The sequence below is a fragment of the Hyperolius riggenbachi genome, chromosome 2 (genome assembly GCF_040937935.1).
Source record: "Hyperolius riggenbachi isolate aHypRig1 chromosome 2, aHypRig1.pri, whole genome shotgun sequence".
Classification (NCBI taxonomy): Eukaryota; Metazoa; Chordata; class Amphibia; order Anura; family Hyperoliidae; genus Hyperolius; species Hyperolius riggenbachi.
Genome location: NC_090647.1, coordinates 143,760,881 through 143,781,360, shown reverse-complemented (window position 1 = coordinate 143,781,360; position 20,480 = coordinate 143,760,881). Strand labels below are relative to the sequence as shown.

Sequence of the window (20,480 nt, the reverse complement as noted above, 5' to 3'; positions counted from 1 at the left end):
TACTTCTGGAAGCAGAGGGAGATAAAATACATAAATTATTGACTTTTTCTAACGGACACTAATTAGGCTGCTACTGAGCAGAGGCAAAAACAATAAAATCTACGTTGTAAATATTTAAAGGGACTCCGAGCACCTCATGGGCATGCCTTAAGATTCCAGTACTTAAAGATGTATACCTTTCTGTAACTTTTGTTCTCCTTTCATTTAATGCCTGAATCGCCATTCTACACCAAATAGTTTTGTTCGATTTTCAATTTTAACCACTTCCCGACCGCCGTAAATACAATTGGCGGCGGTCCTTCTATGGGCATGGGTGGAGCGATCGCGTCGTCCGTGACGCGAGCCTCCGCCTGGCGCCGCTCACCCGCCGCAACATCCCGCCGGCCATACGGAAGCGCCGGCGGGATGTTAACCCGACGATTGCCGCATACAAAGTGTATAATACACTTTGTAATGTTTACAAAGTGTATTATACAGGCTGCCTCCTGCCCTGGTGGTCCCAATGTCCGAGGGACCACCAGGGCAGGCTGCAGCCACCCTAGTCTGCACCCAAGCACACTGATTTCTCCCCCCCCCCTGCCCCAGATCGCCCACAGCACCCATCAGACCCCCCCCCTGCCCACCCCCCAGACCCCTGTTTGCACCCAATCACCCATCAATCACTCCGTCACTATCTGTCAACGCTATTCTTTTTTTATTCCCCCCCCCCCTGCCCCCCGCTCCCTCCTGATCACCCCCCACCCCTCAGATTCTCCCCAGACCCCCCCCATGTACTGTATGCATCTATCCCCCCTGATCACCTGTCCATCACCTGTCAATCACCCGTCACCCCCTGTCACTGCCACCCATCAATCAGCCCCTAACCTGCCCCTTGCGGGCAATCTGATCACCCCCCCCCCACACCAATAGATCGCCCGCAGATCTGACATCAGATCACCTCCCAAATCCATTGTTTACATCTATTCTCTCCTCTAAACACCCACTAATTACCCATCAATCACCCCCTATCACTACCTGTCACTTTTACCTATCAGATCAGACCCTAATCTGCCCCTTGCGGACACCCAATCACCCGCCCACACGCTCAGATTGCCCTCTGACCCCCCCTTATCAATTCACCAGTGCATTAATTACATCTGTTCTTCCCTGTAATAACCCACTGATCACCTGTCAATCACCTGCCAATCGCCTATCCCCCATCAATCACCCCCTGTCACTGCCACCCATCAATCAGCCCCTAACCTGCCCCTTGCGGGCAATCTGATCACCCACCCACACCATTAGATCGCCCGCAAACCCGCCGTCAGATTACATCCCAAATGTATTGTTTACATCTGTTATCTTCTCTAAACACCCACTAATTACCCATCAATCACCCCCTATCACCAACCGTCACTGTTACCTATCAGATCAGACCTTAATCTGCCCCTTGCGGGCACCCAATCACCCGCCCACACGCTCAGATTGCCCTCAGACCCCCCCCCCCTTATAAATTCGCCAGTGCATAAATTACATCTGGCCTTCCCTGTAATAACCCACTGATCACCTGTCAATCACCTGCCAATCACCCATCAATCACCCCCTGTCACTGCCACCCAACAATCAGCCCCTAACCTGCCCCTTGCGGGCAAACTGATCACCCACCCACACCAATAGATCGCCCGCAGATCCGACATCAGATCACCACCCAAGCGCAGTGTTTCCATCTATTCTCTCCTCTAAACACCCACTAATTACCCATCAATAACCCCCTATCATCACCTGTCACTGTTACCCATCAGATCAGACCCTAATCTGCCCCTTGCGGGCACCCAATCGCCCGCCTAAACGCTCAGATTGCCCTCAGACCCCCCCTTATCAATTCGCCAGTGCAATATTTACATCTGTTCTCCCCTGTAATAACCCACTGATTACCTGTCAATCACCTATCAATCACCCCCTGTCACTACCGCCCATCAATCAGCCCCTAACCTGCCCCTTGCGGGCAATCTGATCACCCACCCACACCAATAGATCGCCCGCAGATCCGACGTCCGATCACCTCCCAAGTGCAGTGTTTACATCTGTTCTCTACCCTAAACACCCACTAATTACCCATCAATCACCCCCTGTCACTGCTACCTATCAGATTAGACCCCTATCTGCCCCTAGGGCACTCAATCACCCGCCCACACCCTCAGAATGCCCTCAGACCCCAGCCCTGATCACCTCGCCAGTGCATTGCTTGCATCTATTCCCCCCTCTAATCACACCTTGAGACACCCATCAATCACCTCCTGTCACCCCCTAGCACACCTACCCATCAGATCAGGCCCCAATTTGCCCCGTGTGGGCTCCTGATCACTCGGCCAAACCCTCAGATCCCCCTCAGACCCGCTTCCGATCACCTCCCCAGTGCATTGATTGCATCTATTTTTCCCCTCTAACCACCCCCTGAGACACCCATCAATCACCTCCTGTCACCCCCCCTAGCACTCCTATCCATCAGATCAGGCCCAATACAACCTGTCATCTAAAAGGCCACCCTGCTTATGACCGGTTCCACAAAATTCGCCCCCTCATAGACCACCTGTCATCAAAATTTGCAGATGCTTATACCCCTGAACAGTCATTTTGAGACATTTGGTTTCCAGACTACTCACGGTTTTGGGCCCGTAAAATGCCAGGGCGGTATAGGAACCCCACAAGTGACCCCATTTTAGAAAAAAAGACACCCCAAGGTATTCTGTTAGGTGTATGACGAGTTCATAGAAGATTTTATTTTTTGTCAAAAGTTAGCGGAAATTGATTATTGGTTTTTTTTCACAAAGTGTCATTTTTCACTAACTTGTGACAAAAAATAAAATCTTCTATGAACTCGCCATACACCTAACGGAATACCTTGGGGTGTCTTCTTTCTAAAATGGGGTCACTTGTGGGGTTCCTATACTGCCCTTGCATTTTAGGGGCCTTAAACCGCGAGGAGTAGTCTAGAAAACAAATGCCTCAAAATGACCTGTGAATAGGACGTTGGGCCCCTTAGCGCACCTAGGCTGCAAAAAAGTGTCACATGTGGTACCGTCGTACTCAGGAAAAGTAGTATAATGTGTTTTGTGGTGTATTTTTACACATACCCATGCTGAGTGGGAGAAAGATCTCTGTAAATGGACAATTGTGTGTAAAAAAAAATAAAAAAAAAAATTTGTCATTTACAGAGATATTTCTCCCACCCAGCATGGGTATGTGTAAAAATACACCCCAAAACACATTATACTACTTCTCCTGAGTACGGCAATACCACATGTGTGGCACTTTTTTGCACCCTAACTGCGCTAAGGGGTCCAAAGTCCAATGAGCACCTTTAGGCTTTACAGGGGTGCTTACAATTTAGCACCCCCCAAAATGTCAGGACAGCAAACACACCCCACAAATGACCCCATTTTGGAAAGTAGACCCTTCAAGGTATTCAGAGAGGGGCATGGTGAGTCTGTGGCAGATTTCATTTTTTTTTTTGTCGCAAGTTAGAAGAAATGGAAACTTTTTTTTTTTTTTTCTCACAAAGTGTCATTTTCCGCTTATTTGTGACAAAAAATAATATCTTCTATGAACTCACTATGCCTCTCAGTGAATACTTTGGGATGTCTTCTTTCCAAAATGGGGTAATTTGGGGGGTATTTATACTATTCTGGAATTCTAGCCCCTCATGAAACATGACAGGGGGTCAGAAAAGTCATAGATGCTTGAAAATGAGAAAATTCACTTTTTGCACCATAGTTTGTAAACGCTATAACTTTTACCCAAACCAATAAATATACACTGAATGGGTTTTTTTTATCAAAAACATGTTTGTCCACATTTTTCGCGCTGCATGTATACAGAAATTTTACTTTATTTGAAAAATGGCAGCACAGAAAGTTAAAAAAATCATTTTTTTGCCAAAATTCATGTCTTTTTTGATGAATATAATAAAAAGTAAAAATCGCAGGAGCAATCAAATAGCACCAAAAGAAAGCTTTATTAGTGACAAGAAAAGGAGCCAAAATTCATTTAGGTGGTAGGTTGTATGAGCGAGCAATAAACTGTGAAAGTTGCAGTGGTCTGAATGGAAAAAAAGTGGCTGGTCCTTAAGGGGTAGAAAGCCCTAGGTCCTCAAGTGGTTAAAAATCGTGGCTGCCATCTTGGCTATGTTATAACTTCCGGGTCACCCCTGTCTTCTCTGTTAGAGAAGGGCATCACTGAATGAAGCAGGAAGAGGAAGTGACACGCATGGCCATTGCAAGGGGCTCCTGCAGAGGTGTCATAGCACGACTTTGTTGGAAGTAGTCTGGCTTAAAGGCATGCCAATAAGAGGAGCTCGGAGTCCCTTTAAATATAAAATAAAACCCTGGGATATCTAAAAATTCATTTTTAGGAGGATAGATGCAGTTGTTTATCACCTTGGGTTCACTTTACAAAGGCACCGTCAACGTGTCCATTATAGTCTATTTCATGAATCGGACCATTTTTGACTCTAGCCTAAACTTTTACAGTCACTTATTAAAAATGTTTTCTCTACAGCAACTTTTGTAATTTTGATATAACATACATTTCTGGCTTTATTCCACAAGTAACACTGGGCAAAATATCATCTGTTATTTTAATCTCTTGATTTCCTCTCCTACTGCTCCTCTCACAGATATTTGCGGCTTGATTCACAAAAGCGTGATAACTCAGTTATCACACCTAAAAACGTTGCTTGGGCAAACGTGCGTGCAAGCCATTGGGCTTGATTCACTAAAGCGTTATAAGTGGCGCTATCGCAGCAGTTCTCACATAAGTGCTACGAAATGTGATAGTAGTTATCACATGAGAACTACGGTGATAGTGCTCTCAGCAGTTATCACGTGATAAGTGCTATCACCGTAGTTATCACGCTTTAGTGAGTCAAGCCCTTGGTGTTCTTTCTTCAGGATTGGAAGAATAAATCGTATTCACACATCATGTGGAGACTTCTCAGCCACTGTCCACTAATGGCAAAGATTTTATTTATCATCGTTATTTAAATTACACCTTAAATCAGAGTAATTTCAGCCACACTACTTCTAATCATTCCCAATATAATATGCATTATAAGTTAAAAAAAATATACAAATAAAAACAGTGCAACGTGTTCTGATTTCCTCTGTGGTTCGTACCATGTTAATGAGCAAAATAATGCATAATAATAAGCTGTTCTACTGTATACAGCAGCAATGGAACATATGGCAAGGAAACTAAAGTACCATCGAGTACTGCTATTGGCCACCAGACCCCCCCCCCCCCCCCACCTAACTTGCTGCTGAAAAAGGAATGGATACAGCTAAGTTGGTTCCCCCCCCCCTTTCATAAGCATTATGGGGGTCAGGTTGAGCTAGTATTTCCTGTTATAATCCAGTCTTTTCTAATACTAGTTTTAAAATACAGGATTCTGTAAACATCAATATTACAGTTCAAACGGATTTGAAGCGGTAGTAAGTGGCATAAAATATGGAAAATATATTTTTAGAATAGGATTTATAATAAAATGGATATCTGTACAATAGCTTTTCAGAGCAGAGCATAAATGTGCAGAGAGAATATTTTACAGACCTCTAAAGATTACATGTCCTCTACCGTCAATATCATCATAACAGAAAGCATATAAGGCTTTAATGAAACAGGAAACTGGCACTCTGCTCATATAAATGGACAATATCTACTAAAATGACCTGTGACAGCCCAGCTGTTACCCAAAGGTAAAGTAAAGCGATGATGATGAAGGCAGAGGGGTTTCCACACAGCTTGGTTACAAGCAGGAGTAATAGGAAGGTACTGGGGTACTCTGTGTGTCTGGTGTCAGGAGAGGTATTCGGCTCTCCTCTGTATATTACTTGAGGGAGAAGAAGCTGGAGGAGCGTGCTGGGGGGGCCTGCAGCATCGGAGCCTGATTCTTGTGGGTGATCTTAATCTGGAAGACAGAACATAGTGACCATTCAGTGAGCAGGTAATCACACAGACAGCACTTGACTGTTTGCTTGTCACAATAGATCATTTATCATTCAGCAGCTACTCTATTTTACGTTTGCATGACCTCTCCTGGGAAACAATCGCATGACCAGAGTAATGACAGCTATTAGTCTTGGATTGGAGATCTTGATAGCTTTCATTTGGTAGCATAAAGACATTTTCAATAAAGCAGTGCAATTGTAAAGTTATTTAGCAAACTTTAAATTTTAGCTCTCATACTAAAGGTACACTTATCGATTCTTCCCATCAGTATCTGGTTGATAGTATCACTCAAGTCCAGTCTGCTATAAATCGATGCTGCAGCCGGCCGAAACTGATCACTCTAGACCAGGGGTGTCAAACTCAAATACAAAGTGGGCCAAAATTAAACACTGGCACCAAATTACGGGCCAACCTCAATGTCTAGAGGCCACCTGCCTCCATTATACAGTTTACTGGTGCCTAGTGCCCTCCCCATACAGTTCCCTGATGTTTAGTGATCCTCCTTCTCCTATATCATACGCTGGTACCTAATCAACAGCCTGTAGCGTTGCACTGCATCGACCAGCGCTACACTGCAGTTCTATAGAGTTTTAATCTATGGCTAATGTTTGGCAGTAATAGAGCTCTCTCCGATCAGATTTGATCTGACATTTACCTGATGGTTGAATCTGGTGGCCATCTATAAGTGTATGGACACCTTAACCTTTATTATTTTTGAAGGGTATGGTTACTATGTGCTAATTCATTACCTTCACTTCTTAAGATTTTGCTGCAGAGCACCTCAAAAATTACTGAAGCCAGAGTTGCAGTGGAGTGAGTAATATGGAGACAGTATAACCATACCTCCCAACTTTTTGAGATGAGAAAAAAGGACACTTAAGCCATGCCCAGGCCACACCCTTGGTCACGCCCTACCATGCCCTCAGTCATGCATACCATAAAGATTTCATAAGAAAAATATGTTTTATAATTCAAACCACACTGGTTCTTTCTATCCTGGTTCATTTTCCTTCATATTAACATTTTAAAATTAGTAATATATGAATTTAAAGGTTGGGAATAAAGTTTAGAGTCAATCAAACACATTTTTAGTATAGAAATATAAATATTTACATACAAAAAGGGACAAAGTCCTGAAATGAGGAGGACAGAGGGACTGAGCCCCCAAAAAGGGACTGTCCCTACGAAAGAGGGACAGTTGGGAGCTATGAGTATAACAAGTGGCACCATAATAAGGGGTAGTATAACAAAGAGAACTGTTATAGGGGAACACTCTAATTGTGGGGTCTATAGCACAAAACACTAACAGGGGCTACTATAATAGGAAACACTTTAAGGAATAAATATAGATTGCGGGCTACACAACAAGGCTGTTGCAATGAACAACCACACTCACTTTTAAAGACCACAAATCCTGCAAAATAAATCCCCACTTCCCCCACTAATGCAGGGTTCCTTGAGATCCAAAATGTATTTGACGGCTGCCTCCAGGGTAAAAAGGTTGAGAGGCTGATGTAAGGTGTTGGACTTGCCCTATGCCCTCTTCATGCTTCCTTGGGATGGTAGAGTTACATCAAGCTCTATATGGTTCACACATTCATACATGAAGGTATGAACATGTAGTTCCCATAGGAATAGCATTTCACACAAGTCCCAGAAGAGGAGAATCTTGTAGCATGGCTAGAGAAGGCTGCTGCAGGATTCTCCCTTGGGCTCATGGAAGGAACAGAATAATATAACAATTAGTCATTTCCTGTCAGTGGATTTTGGGCACAGGGAAGTATAATTACCGTGCATGGCGGCTGCATCCAGGGCTCTCCATCAATCTGCATTGGAAGTGGTTTAACTGTCCTGTAAAAAAGAAACAAATTCCACATTTAATTCACACCATCTGCATAAAGCCAACACTAGTGTATTCTGTCTGTCTGTGATCTTTATAGCATTAAAAAATAGCCAAATGGCCTTCAAGCCTTTCCATAAGCCATATGGTGTTTTCCAAACTTTAGCAAAATTAGTAACAAGCCAGTACGTTGCTTTTGATTTCTGAGGCGTGAATACCTGGAGGTCGGGCTGTATACAGGTAACATTGCTGCTTGCTTTGCATTCCCATAATTGCTGGGATGACTCAGGGGCCCTGGGGGGAAAATGTGGCTGCAACAATGGGCCCCTAACACAGCTTTTTTTGTCATATTGAGACAAAATGATAATCTTTCTGACCAGTCAGTGTTAACAGAAAATATATATAACAGAATTTATAGAGTGCTGTGCCAGATATTTGCTGTTCTGGATATTTATCTTGGCATTAGCTCCATCTAGTGGCCATTCAGCAGTATGTCTTATTGCTGTAAACTCTAGTTACACCTTGCACTTCCCCATTTCATTACAAGAGAATGGACAGAAAGATACAGTAATATTTCAGAGAAAACTTCATTGTTAAGGGCCCGTTTCCACTAGTGTGGAAACCGGGCCGAATCTGCAGAGTTTCCCCGCAGGCGAATCGCACGGGGAAACTCTGCCATAGGAAACAATGGCGCCGCCAGCCGAATCGCTTACCTTAGCGATTCGGCCAACATTGCCGTCAGTTTCCGCGCGGGAGGCTGCAAATCCCATAGCCGTGCATGGCACGGCTTGTGGGATTCGTTAGCGTTCCCGCTGGCCAGGAATTGCCACCACGCACCTCGCAGCCGCGCACGGTGGCTAGTGGAAACGGGCCCTAAGAGTTTGCTTGAGCCGACATTTCTAGTAAGCAGCCAACTCTCAGTTCTACAGCTACTACTGCCAGTTCTGCTACCACACACCCCATTACAACTTCTTGTTTTAATATTAGTAGTTTGATGGAAATGCAGTCTGAACAGAGGCACCCTGGCATTTACCAGCACACAATGGGTCCTTTTACAAAAACCGTGTAGATACATTTTGTATATGTTCCATGTGTAAAGTGACACTGAAGCGAAAAAAAATGATATAATGAATTGGTTGTGTAGTACAGATAATTAATAGAACATTAGTAGCTAGTAGTAGTAGTATATTTGTTTTTTTATAGCATTCTTTAATATTTGCAGTTTACACACTACTCAGCATTCTAAATGATTTTACAGAGCAAGCTTGTGAACTTTTGAACTTTCCTCTACAGAAAAACAAAATACAGTGAAAGACACTTGAGATAATAAGCTTCAGAAACAGAGCTCTCTGCGACTTTGAAAGATTCTTAACTCTCCCTGTACTGGAAACAATATAAGACTCATATCTCTGCTGCTAATGTTTTATTTCTTAGCTGTACTACACATACAAATCATTATATATGAAGTTTATTTTCACTTCAGATTCCCTTTAAAGCCTTACAAAATTCTTAAAGAGGAACTTTAACCAAGCATTGAATGTTAATTTAATCAGCAGCTGATACCTCCTTTTCCCACACAAAATCTTCACCTTCTCTCAAATAGCTCATATTGGGGGAGGGGGAAGAGGGGATGGGTCGGGTCTGTATGGCTGATATTGTGGTGAAACCCCTCCTGAAGTGTTATGTCATGACCATGGTCCCGACAGTTTGCTGTCTGTAAATCTCATTGCATTGTGGGAAATAACAGCTTTTTCCAACTGCCAAGCAAGCAATACCTCCCAATGTGCATAGAACTCTCAGTAACGACTATTCTGTACAAATCACCTGGCAGAATTAAAGATGTCACCACTAGTGATACATTTCAGAATGTAAATCAGGGAGAGGAAATATTTTACAATGGGCAAACACTGACTAAATAATCTATAAATGAATATTGTAAAAAAATAAACAATTTTATTCATTATGTTATTTTCACTACAGTTCGTCTTTTAACATTTTTTTTTTTGTGTGGCTGAACATTGGATAGAGGAAGGAAGGGTTAGAACCTCTGCTAGGTTTTTTTTCTTCTTCTTTTTGGGCTAACATTCAGGAGCAATTCACTCACTTCCTGTTTCCTTTGTTGGCGTCAGAGCAGAGGAAGGGAGTGTAAATCTCTGCATCAGGATGGAACTCGGACCACTATTTAAAGGGAACCAGAGATGAACGATTCACACAAAATAAACATATCAGTTGATAGCTTGTAAAGAATAAATGCTCCACCTGATAATTTCGCCACTCTGGTGTGCCTTTTTGAGTGCTTTTTATCCATTATTCCTCCAGGAAATATCCAATATGGCCGCCAGCTCATATTCCTTCTGTTCCAGGTTATGAGGTGTTCTGGATGTGCTGTATAGGCTATATGAGACTATAGACAAGAAGGGCTGCTGTAGGCTTTCATCTGTGTGCTTTCAACTTTATTATTCTGGTATGCTTTGTGGCTGCCTGTAGGAAGTGTCTCTCATAGTAATGAAACTGCATACAGTAGATAATAATGATGACTGGCTGCACAGACAGAGCACACAGATCACACAGCCACACTTGTCTGTTAGACAGAGATTTTTCCTGCAGCATCAGCCCCTCCCATATCATCACAGCTCTCAGTATGTAAAGCATGAAATTTGAGCCAGGAGGGGGAAGGCTTGGGCTTGAAAAGACTTCACAGAAGAGTGACTCAGCTATAATGATTCCAGGTCAAACCTCGACTGAATAGTCGGTGGATTCTTATCACAGTTGATAACAGATAGATTAGACTGAGAAGAATAAAACTAAAAGCAGGGTAGGTGTTTACTGACATGTTCCCACTGATAAATGTAATAAAATACATGAGGGTGCTTCGTCTCTGGTTCTCTTTAAAAACAACTCCCCCCATATATTGAGGATGAGTTAAAGGACACCTGAAATGAGAGGTATATGGAGGATGCCTTATTTATTTCCTTTTAAACAATACCAGTTGCCTGGCAGTTTCACGGATCTCTTTGCAGTAGTGTCTGAACCACCCACCTGAAACACCCACCTGTTATATTTTTGGTATTGCAGTTGGTGATCCTGGTAGCACAATTTCCTTTACTTCCCGACTAACTGACGGGTGTCACAAAACACAGGAAAAAATAGAAAAACAACTGACAGTGTCCCTAACACTTACTCAGATGAAAACTGTTTAAAATGTATACCTTCACTTTCACTGTAAACTTGTCCTTACTACTGAAGGACCTTTTCTTCTTCTACCCGATGTGGTCACAGAAAGTAGTACAAATGTAAAAGAGGTTCTACCCCTTTTTCAAACTATTTAAAACTAAATGAAAAACTATTGCTGAAGTTGGACTGTAACATATTCAAATCTCATCCAACTTCTGTCTGACCATTTTCTCCAATGGTCCATCATTCCACTCGACCACTGACTGGTGCCATTTACCCATTGTCCCCATGCACAAGTCAATAAGGTCAGCAATTTCAGAGGTGTTCTCGCAGGCACTGGAGACAAGGAGCAGGAAGACGGGTTTAGGAGAAGACAACACTCAATGGTGGATCTGAATAGGCTTTCCCATGTCTTGTTTCACTGGGAAGCTGTGCATATAGGAACTGGGGTCAAGGTAATAGAATGAACAGAGGCTGCAACCTCCATGGCTATTTCAGTCATAATTATGTTATAACTTCGACTCACCGAATAGTAATCTCCGAGCATTTTGCCAGTCGTTTTCCTGCACTCTTTAGTCCAGTGTAAATCTGCCCCATTTCAATGGCTCCCTCAAGTCCCACCACTTCTAGCCTCTTATCACTAAGATCTGGGGATAGAAAAAAATTAACATCAGAAACAGAATTGTGCTCTACTCAAGCATATGCCTGCCACAGCCACTAATGGTTAGATATACACATCAGTTATGCCCTGATCTGCAGTGTTACATGGCATGAAATCTTAAACCATCATTAAAGTGGTATGAAACTCAGAATTTCCTCTTTGCTCTAAAATATTATTTACAGCATAGAATCTACTACCACAAAAAATATGTAAATATGTAGCAGAACAGCATTCAAACAGTTAAACACAGCACTTTGTTCTTCAGTGGAAAGCTCCTTTCTTCAGTGGGTAACTTCTGTCTGCATCTGAAGAGGTGATACCATAATCTTTTGTTTACATTCTTTTTCAGATACATTTAGTAAACATTAGGAAACTGCAGAAGCTGAGCTGTTCTGAGCTGGGAAGCAGAAAGAGCTGAGAAGTGATCACTGGATTGTAATGTATAAATACAGCAGCTATGCAATAAAATGCAATGCCAGCTTTCAGAGCAGATAAGCTGTACTTTATGTCAGAGTTTTATCTCACTTTAAGGGGGAAAAATGTTGACTGTAGCAAACTTTTCAATGTTTTAAAATCCTAAACTGAGTGAAGTTCTTCACAAAATGTTCTATCAGACAAGGTAAGATGCTATCACTAACACAGAACAGTAACTAATACCAGGGTCAGCCGAGATTTGGCCAGACAGTATTATCCGTGATGGACATGTCTTCATCTCACACTCACCTTGTACACAGTTCTTCAGGGTGTCTGGATCTGTAATGGCATCTGGAAGGTTCTGACATGAAGCATTTCGTGCCTCTCCTAGAGGTTTCTTAGTTTCTCCCCACAGGTTGGAGCCCCCATGCATGCTGGGAATGTTAATGATCGCAATGCCTTCAAGAGACACCGAGCTCAGGTCCAAGGGAGAGCCGCAGCACTTCAATAAACATAAGAATAAACAGGACATGAGCAATATGCTGCTACACTGAAGTGCTAAATATTTTACATGGTTTTGCCCAAGAACTCCTAACTGAATAGGTGCTGGCTTACTGAATAGGAAAAGACAAGATTTGAACCTTGATCTCTCAGGTCAGAGGTGGGAGTCTTAACCAGTACACTATCTATTTCATAGTAGGATATTTCATAACTTTAAGCTGGACTCAATTTATAAGGACCGGTACAAAGAAAATTGTAGCAAAAGTAGAGAAGCTGCCACAAATAACAAATACATTTTAATCTGTCCACTGCAGCAAGGGACACTTTGATTGCTCTGGGCAGCTGTTCCAAGTTTTCTCCAATTTTCTTGTCCTCAGTGTGAATAAATCACCCCCTTAGTATCTAAAAATGAAAATGAACCTACTCACACTGCTTTAAAACAGTGTCCCTCCCATGATGCAATGCTTCTAAATGAGACTGCTTTACTAGATGGTTTGTGGGAGGGACTATGCAGTGTCATCATCATACTCAACTAAATTCCAACATAACAGTCCTGCAAAGAGTAGCAATCTCCAGACTGACTAGATTACTGCACAGCTGACATGCAGTTCCCACACTATAATACTGAATATGCCCAGCTTTCCAAAACTGCAGAGATTGCTGGTTCTATAATGTAGACAACATCAACATTCACATCTGGAGAATAAAGTAATACTTGTTATTAGGTGAACGTGAACATACAAGCTAAGTCCATCCCCCTTTCCTCCAAAAGTACTGAAAATACGTGAATGGCACTCTCCACCATCTTGGGGCTGCCTGCTTTTCATCAAACCACAGGACAGGTCCAAGCGTCTGAAAGTCTGGTCGGTTCCTGAGGCTGCGGGTTAAGCAGGTGCTTTGTTTGGCTCTCAGTGATTGACAGTAGACAGGGAGGCAGAACAGTGAGATTATGGCAAAACAGAATAACACCCTATCTCTGTGTCCCCTGTCAATCACTGAGAGTTTTACTGAGTGTCTGTTCAAAGCATTTGTGGTTTAAGGGAGTGGCAGCTCTCAGGAAGAAAATTCAATTTGTTAAACACTTGTGGGGTCAAGATGATTGCTAAATCTATGTTTGTAAATTCACTTACCCTTTAAATGGTGACCATTCATTTTACTTTAAACCAGATTATTTCTGCCTCTAAGTGACATCACGGCATACTAATAAGCAGCACTATCAGCAGCAAATTATTACTACGGTATACTACTGATTATCATTCGAGGATTACTTGCTGTAAGGCAACATCATAAGGAACAATCAAGGGTATAACTAGACTAAATAGGGCCACCTGCAAAAGTCATAGCTTAGGGCCTCCTTGGTCCCCTTACCCCCATGTGATTGGGAGCCGACGAATGGCAGCACAGAGTATTCTGCAGTGAAGCAGCATCTGGAAGCAGAAAAAAATCGCACATGCTTCTGTGAGTGAATGGGGAGGTTTCTTTGCTAATTCGCTGCACTTGCGGTTTGGGAGAGGGAGTAGGAGGGGCACCCAAAGCCTCTGCCCCCCCCCCCCCCCGCCACAGCTGGGGTCGCAGGGATGATTGTTACACTCATGGAAACAATAGATCCATTCATACGTACCTTACGGTACATTACTTTAGTGAAGGGAAGTCAGAACATGCAGGGCCCTGCAGGTGATTGTTTTTACACATTCACAGTGCATGTGATCTCTTATTCTCTACCACTCTCTATAGTTTGTACACATTTCTGAGTATATTATCGTGCTATGGCTTATAAATAGCTTTACAAGATGGAAGCACTAACCTCTATTGTAATATATTCCTTCAGTTTTTTACAGGTAGAGAAAACGGTTTCTGATGTTGCAAACTCAAAATACCAGAGCTTATTCTTCATCCTGTTCAAAGAAAATAAGAGACAATGATTAGTGATTAGTGATATCTGAATAAAATAATGATTTGGAAATAGCCAGATTCAGCCACATGTCAGGGTAAGAAGGTTTCGCTGATAAACCTGTACGTTTCCGCACCCCTCGGCAGTCACAGTTCATATTTACCTGCTGTTAAACTTCTCAGGATATTTCTCCCTCATATTGTGGAAGCGGTGTGCAATGGAAGCGTCCTACAGGAAAGAGACACGGTCAGTTCTCTCTGAAAACAAAGGCTCAATTCATTATGATGCTTTATTTACAATTTTACTGGTTGACAACAAAATATCAGAGCTGACATATTAAAACAGGAAGCTAAGCAGCTATTTCCTTTAATCTCCTAGCAGTCTCTCTCGTGACCGTTTCAAGCCAAAAATCGTCTTCATTTCATCAGTCCAGTTTCTTTTCTTTGTTGGGGTTTCTGTAATAATTTATTTTCAGGGATGCGGGTGATTGGCCCACAGTCCCCTAGCCCAGTGGAGGGGTTGTCTCCTTTTGGCCTCTGGGCATGCCTTATTTTCTGTCAGGGATTTATCTCTTAGCCTTTGAGGAACTCCTCTCCGCAAGGCAGCGGTGTCTCTCATTGACCCCAGAGATAAGTGTGCCTTTTACATCATCAGTGCCATTCCGAGGGACTCCCTCTCCGCCACATCTGCTGTTCAAGGACTTTTAACCAGAGCCCCGTTAGCCGTCCCTTCCAGGATTCCTCCAGGGCCTTAAAAGCTACCGTAGCAGTCACAGGACACACAAAGTTTCCACTGTACTTTGCCCCCATAGGCAATTCCCTACTTTATGACGTTGCCCATCTCCCACGGCGTGGACAAGGGGTTGGACTTTAGGAGACTGGACTGAGATAGAAAAAAATCGCCCAGGACAGAAACCGGTGGCATACATTTGTTAAGGCCCTTTGCTCCAGTGGAGACACAGGATTACGGTAAGTAAGTAAGTCCTAGCAGTCTAACACCACTCTGGCCACGCTACTGGCATCTTCGTGCATGCGCACAATTGTGAAACACAGACTGGGCATGCACAGGCCAAACTAAATCCGGGTCACAGGTCGGCTACTTCCTGGAGTCATGACCTATATCAGACCAGATTATGGCAAACATGGGAGAAAACAAATGCCGCAATCATTGTCTGGACACCTTCTGGATACTACATGAGGCTTCACTTAATCAATTTACATATTTCAAGTAGGATATTCTTTAAAGCAGGAAAAGTATCAAAGTTGGAAATCTCAGTACATACCACTCCAATGGAAAAGTAGTTGTTGATGATCTCATATGGCACCGGATCTCCTTTCTCAGCAGGGTTCTCTGGTATGACCTCAACGTTCCATCGGTCCATTAGAAGAAGTGCACTGTGCTCAATGTCTTTTAAAACTTTACTTAGATTTTCTCCGTCATACCCTGCAAAGAATTCATTTAATGTATCTCATGGTCAAACAATTCATTCATCATATCACAACAACCCTGTTTCCACTGCATATTTTCATACCCATTGCTAATCTCATATCTTATTATGCAAAACTGCACGTGGAGTGCCTCAAGAAAGCAGTCACTTGACCATCGTGGCTAGTTCTTCATGGGGAAGGTGTGTTACATAGCTGGTGTGTGATTCAGCACACACGCACCAAGTTCATGTTTTTCCACTGCGGTATTATGCAGTGATACTGCAACCTGTTGTTATTGATCAAAAGCAAAACTTCAATAAAAATTTTGACACAGGAAAGATGTGGACATGGCCCAAGGCCTGGAAATACCAGTGCTCCATCTAGAATAATGCATCTTCTGTCCTTTCATGTCAGATTCTCTATGACCCCTATTTACTGTTGTTGGGTAATAAGCCCTTCAAGATCAAATTTCCTGTCCACGGGTTTTTTTCAGCATGTAGTTTTAACTGCTAAGAGAGGTCTCGCTCACAACTAGAATACCCCTTGTCTTCTAGTAGAAGGTGCATTTACTTTCCTATCTGAAATAATGCCAGCTGAGCAAATTTCTGCTAAAATTTCAGATTACACGAAAAGCTTCTTAAATACTTGGACTCCTTGGATTTCATGGCTGGACAATGCAGCTTAAACTATACATTACACAGCTTTTAAGGCATATGAAGATGACTGAAAATTGAGTTATGGAACTGCACCTGAGTACTCTTGTTTCTGTATACAATGTTATGCTTCTCTCTTTGTTGTACTTTTTTATGCCAATGTTCTCTTTTATTTTGTCTCTTGCATGCCCAATGATTGCCATGTGTGGGTTCTCTAGTGCATTGTGCATATACCTGTCTTATCAGGTCCGGGGGATGCTAGTTCCCCCTCTGAGTGTTACCTTCTGTGTAAAAAGCTTTCTGCATTTCTCATCTGCTGAGGCAGTTATAAAGGCTTTCAGGTAAGAGAAACAAAATATGTCAGTAGGAATGGGATACAAGTAAGACAATACTCCCAAACAGAATTCCTGTACTCTGATGAAATTGTTATAGAATTCTGTTTTATCCCAGATATGTTCTATTTTATCCTAAATATGCTCTATTTTATCCAGACATACTCTGTCTGTCTTGTGCCCAAATAGGGAAAAGCAGTGGTAGAAAAATGAAGGGAAGCAGTACATATACTTTCAGCATTTCCAACAGCTACCTATCTTTTATTACTATTTGATCAGAGTTCTTAAAATCTGTTGTTCATTGGATCCCTAATGGACCCCTAATCATTCCATAAGGATTTCACAATGTAAAACTCTGTGATATATCATGCTCTTCAGCTCTATGATCCATTAATATTGCATGTTGTCGGAACTCATCTTGTTTGATAAAAACCTCATAAACACTGGATCACAAGGGTCAGTTCAGACAGTCTCTAGATTAGTGTTAAGCTGGTCATTCACATATCAATGTTTCTAATCGATTTCTGGCTGATTCAATCGCTTTGACAGGAAGGCTGCCCAAGCACTGGATGTCTGTCTGTCCTTCCTACAGTAAATAAATCTTACCTCCTCCCCATCTGAGACATCGTGCCAGGTCATTCCCCGTGCCCAGGGGTAAGACAGCTACCGGAGGCCTTTGTGGAAGATTGGCTTTGTCTAGGAAAGAGGATGGACAGTCAAATAATGTCATGGGTGTAAAACAACATGGCGCAACGTATATAAATAAACAACATTTGCTAAATAACACCAATAGTTTTCAGAATAAGACCTTAAGGAAAAATCATGTAGGTAATCATTTTGATTGTGTGATTGTTTTGAAAATCCATGATTAGTTTGTCCTTATCATGTGTCACATGATCATGTGATCATGATCAGCCAGTTACAAACACGCACCTGAGTAACATGCTCAAACTGATCACTTGCTTCTCCATGATATCTCCACCAGAAGAAATTACGTGAGTGAAAGTGATCGTCTATAATCACAAAAGTACATAAGGTACATGTCCCAGGTGCCTGGTCCTGTAAACAGCTGGGGGGAGGGGACTGTGCCACAGTGTCTCCAAGGTTGGTTTCCTCTACCTTGCAGAGTGGCCAGCAGCCTAATCCATGTGCCTGCTCTGCCTGGTAGCTGACATCAGCATCATGTGACATGAAGGGGGATGGTGATGAGGTGTGGAACTGATGTGGGAGACATGGGAGGTACTGAAGGAGGGCGCTAGATGGCAGAAAATTGAGCAGAATAAAAACACAAAATAGGCTCTAACCAATTTATACACCATCTAAATCTAGAATGCATTTATACCTGTAGGTGGGCCTTAGATACAAATTGCCAATGAGCATAGCAATAATTGTCCGAATGCGATCATAAATATGTCACAGCGAGAATCCTGCTTTGCCCATCAGCATGTATCTACTAATAATTGTCTGTCTTGTCATCAAACACCAGCATGTATTCCATCTATAAAACAATAAATTCCTACATCATGCCTGCTTGTGACATGCCAAATGAATAAATCATTAACTGTGTATCTATGTTCTCACCAATGGCATCCAATATCCAGCCAACTGTGCCATCCCCACCACACACCAAAATTCGATAGTTTGGAACATCACGGAAAAAGTTGAGTCTGGTAGTAAACAAGGAAAGGAAAATGCTTCACACAGGAAAGAGACCCATACTGGCTGTATAGCATTAGTGAAGAGCACTTACCCTGCTGCTGGGCCACCATTAATGAGGTTATAGACTTGCCGAGGATTCAACAAATACTGGAATTTGCGAAGAACTCTGCAGAATAAAATGAGTAGTAAATAACAGTATACAAAAACATGTACTCATAAATAGAGAGGATCAATTTCTCCTACATAATATTCATGAAGAAACCATGTGATTAATCTGATCATGTGATCTCTTTTTAAGTCTCTGACTGGCTGGTTCCACTCATTAGTACTAAGTACTTCTATAGTGTGGACTTTTCTGCAGTACTCTAAAAAAAAAAAAATACACTGTCAATTCAAATCACTAAAGGTGCCCATTACTGGAAACATTTTCTTAGACGATCAAGTTTGTGATGCGATAATAGTGATTGAAAGGAAACGATCAGAGATCATTGATCACTGTCACAAATCAGATGAAACATTTTAACCAATGGGCTTATTTCAGATGGATACAATCTGCTGGCCCGTCCAGCCACTGGCAGGGGTCAGGGAATCGTTTGTTGTGGATTAGCAACATCACTCTCTAATTTCAACCAGTTTGAGCGTTCTAATTGGATCAAAAAGTCAATCGTATATGAAAACTGTACTGCAAATGGACATCTTTAGAGGCTACTTGAAGAATATGAGGCTCATGGATAGGTAATAATGGCTGTAAACCTTCACTCTGCCACCTTGTAGTTGACAAAGCTGTTTGCTGAGGATTTGCGAAATACCTCTAAGCACATTATTAAAGGAATACTATCGACACCTAAGTGTTCTAAAATGACAATGTACAAATAATGTCTAAGTAGCTGTGTAAACATTTTCCTACTTTTCATGTTGAATAGCAGAGGCAAAAGCTGTAATTTATTGAGGGTAGGATTTAGCTATATTGGGACAAATCAATTGCAGAAGGGGAGTCTGCTTCAGTGCACAGCCAGAGTTGCATATAAGACTACAGAAAGCAAATATCAAACATATCAAACTCTGAAAGCAAAAACAATATGAAAAAGCTGTGACAATTAGTTACATTTCCTCTGCTCTCTTCAGACACTTCAGACAGAAACAGAGCTCCCAATAGCTGCAGCTCCTGTGTCCTGTCTCTCTCTGTCACACACAGAGCTACACATAGAGTTAACTGATCAAGTGTGAGGGGAATTTCCCCTCTCCTTATGGCTCAGTCAGCCTGTCAGTTTTGGCGTCAGTAAACTTTGAATGTATTTTGCTAACAGTAAACAAAGAAGTTGCTACTAAAATGTATACACCAGTACTTAGCAGCACTTCCCAAACAATTCCTGTGTCAATTGAAAAAAATATGTGAATCGATAGTATTCCTTTAAACAGGAATGAAAAATCACATCAGGCAATCTTTACATGCATTTGCAAATAAAAACATTGTAAATATTCCCCTAAGCATCCCTAGCACACAAACTAACGTCCCTACCAATATCTACGGCCATTTTGGGTGAAGCTAGTTAATCTATCTGTATGTTTATGGGCTTCGGGAGGAATCTGGGGCACTTACAAGAAATCCATGAGATGTGGAGAACATACAAACTCCATGCAAATAGCATTGGGGCTGAAATTCAGACCTTTGGCCCTAACTATCCACATAGCCACAGTGCTGACTATGAAGTAACCATGTGTCACTTTTGCTTTTTGATTTAGCTTCCTGACATATCTCTGAAGCAACCAGTGAAATGTAAAAACATAACAAAAGTTTTAATTATTCTGTAGTCTGTCTAGAGGTTCGTACACATTCGTACACACGTGCAATTTCTCTGCCCAATTATCTTTCCAACTTGTCTATTGGACGATAGGTTGGGCACGTACAGGCAGAAAACAATAAGACGGCCAACTGATGACGA

The 20,480-nt window shown here is 42.2% G+C and overlaps 1 protein-coding gene across 5 annotated transcripts in view; it reads right to left on the bottom strand.

Moving 5' to 3' along the window:
- Positions 1–4,961: 4,961 nt before the first annotated feature.
- The window catches only part of DGKA (diacylglycerol kinase alpha), a 245,608-nt gene continuing 230,089 nt past the window's right edge, over positions 4,962–20,480 (bottom strand). For all 5 annotated transcript variants that reach the window (XM_068267592.1, XM_068267591.1, XM_068267594.1 and 2 more), the window contains 10 exons: positions 18,629–18,703; positions 18,460–18,545; positions 17,485–17,574; positions 15,749–15,909; positions 14,630–14,694; positions 14,380–14,470; positions 12,384–12,576; positions 11,526–11,646; positions 7,776–7,836; positions 4,962–5,944 (listed from right to left, as the gene is read on the bottom strand). In XM_068267592.1, coding sequence (XP_068123693.1) covers positions 5,864–5,944; positions 7,776–7,836; positions 11,526–11,646; positions 12,384–12,576; positions 14,380–14,470; positions 14,630–14,694; positions 15,749–15,909; positions 17,485–17,574; positions 18,460–18,545; positions 18,629–18,703 — 1,024 coding nt within the window. In that variant the 3' untranslated portion in view covers positions 4,962–5,863. The remainder of the gene's footprint in view (positions 5,945–7,775; positions 7,837–11,525; positions 11,647–12,383; positions 12,577–14,379; positions 14,471–14,629; positions 14,695–15,748; positions 15,910–17,484; positions 17,575–18,459; positions 18,546–18,628; positions 18,704–20,480) is intronic.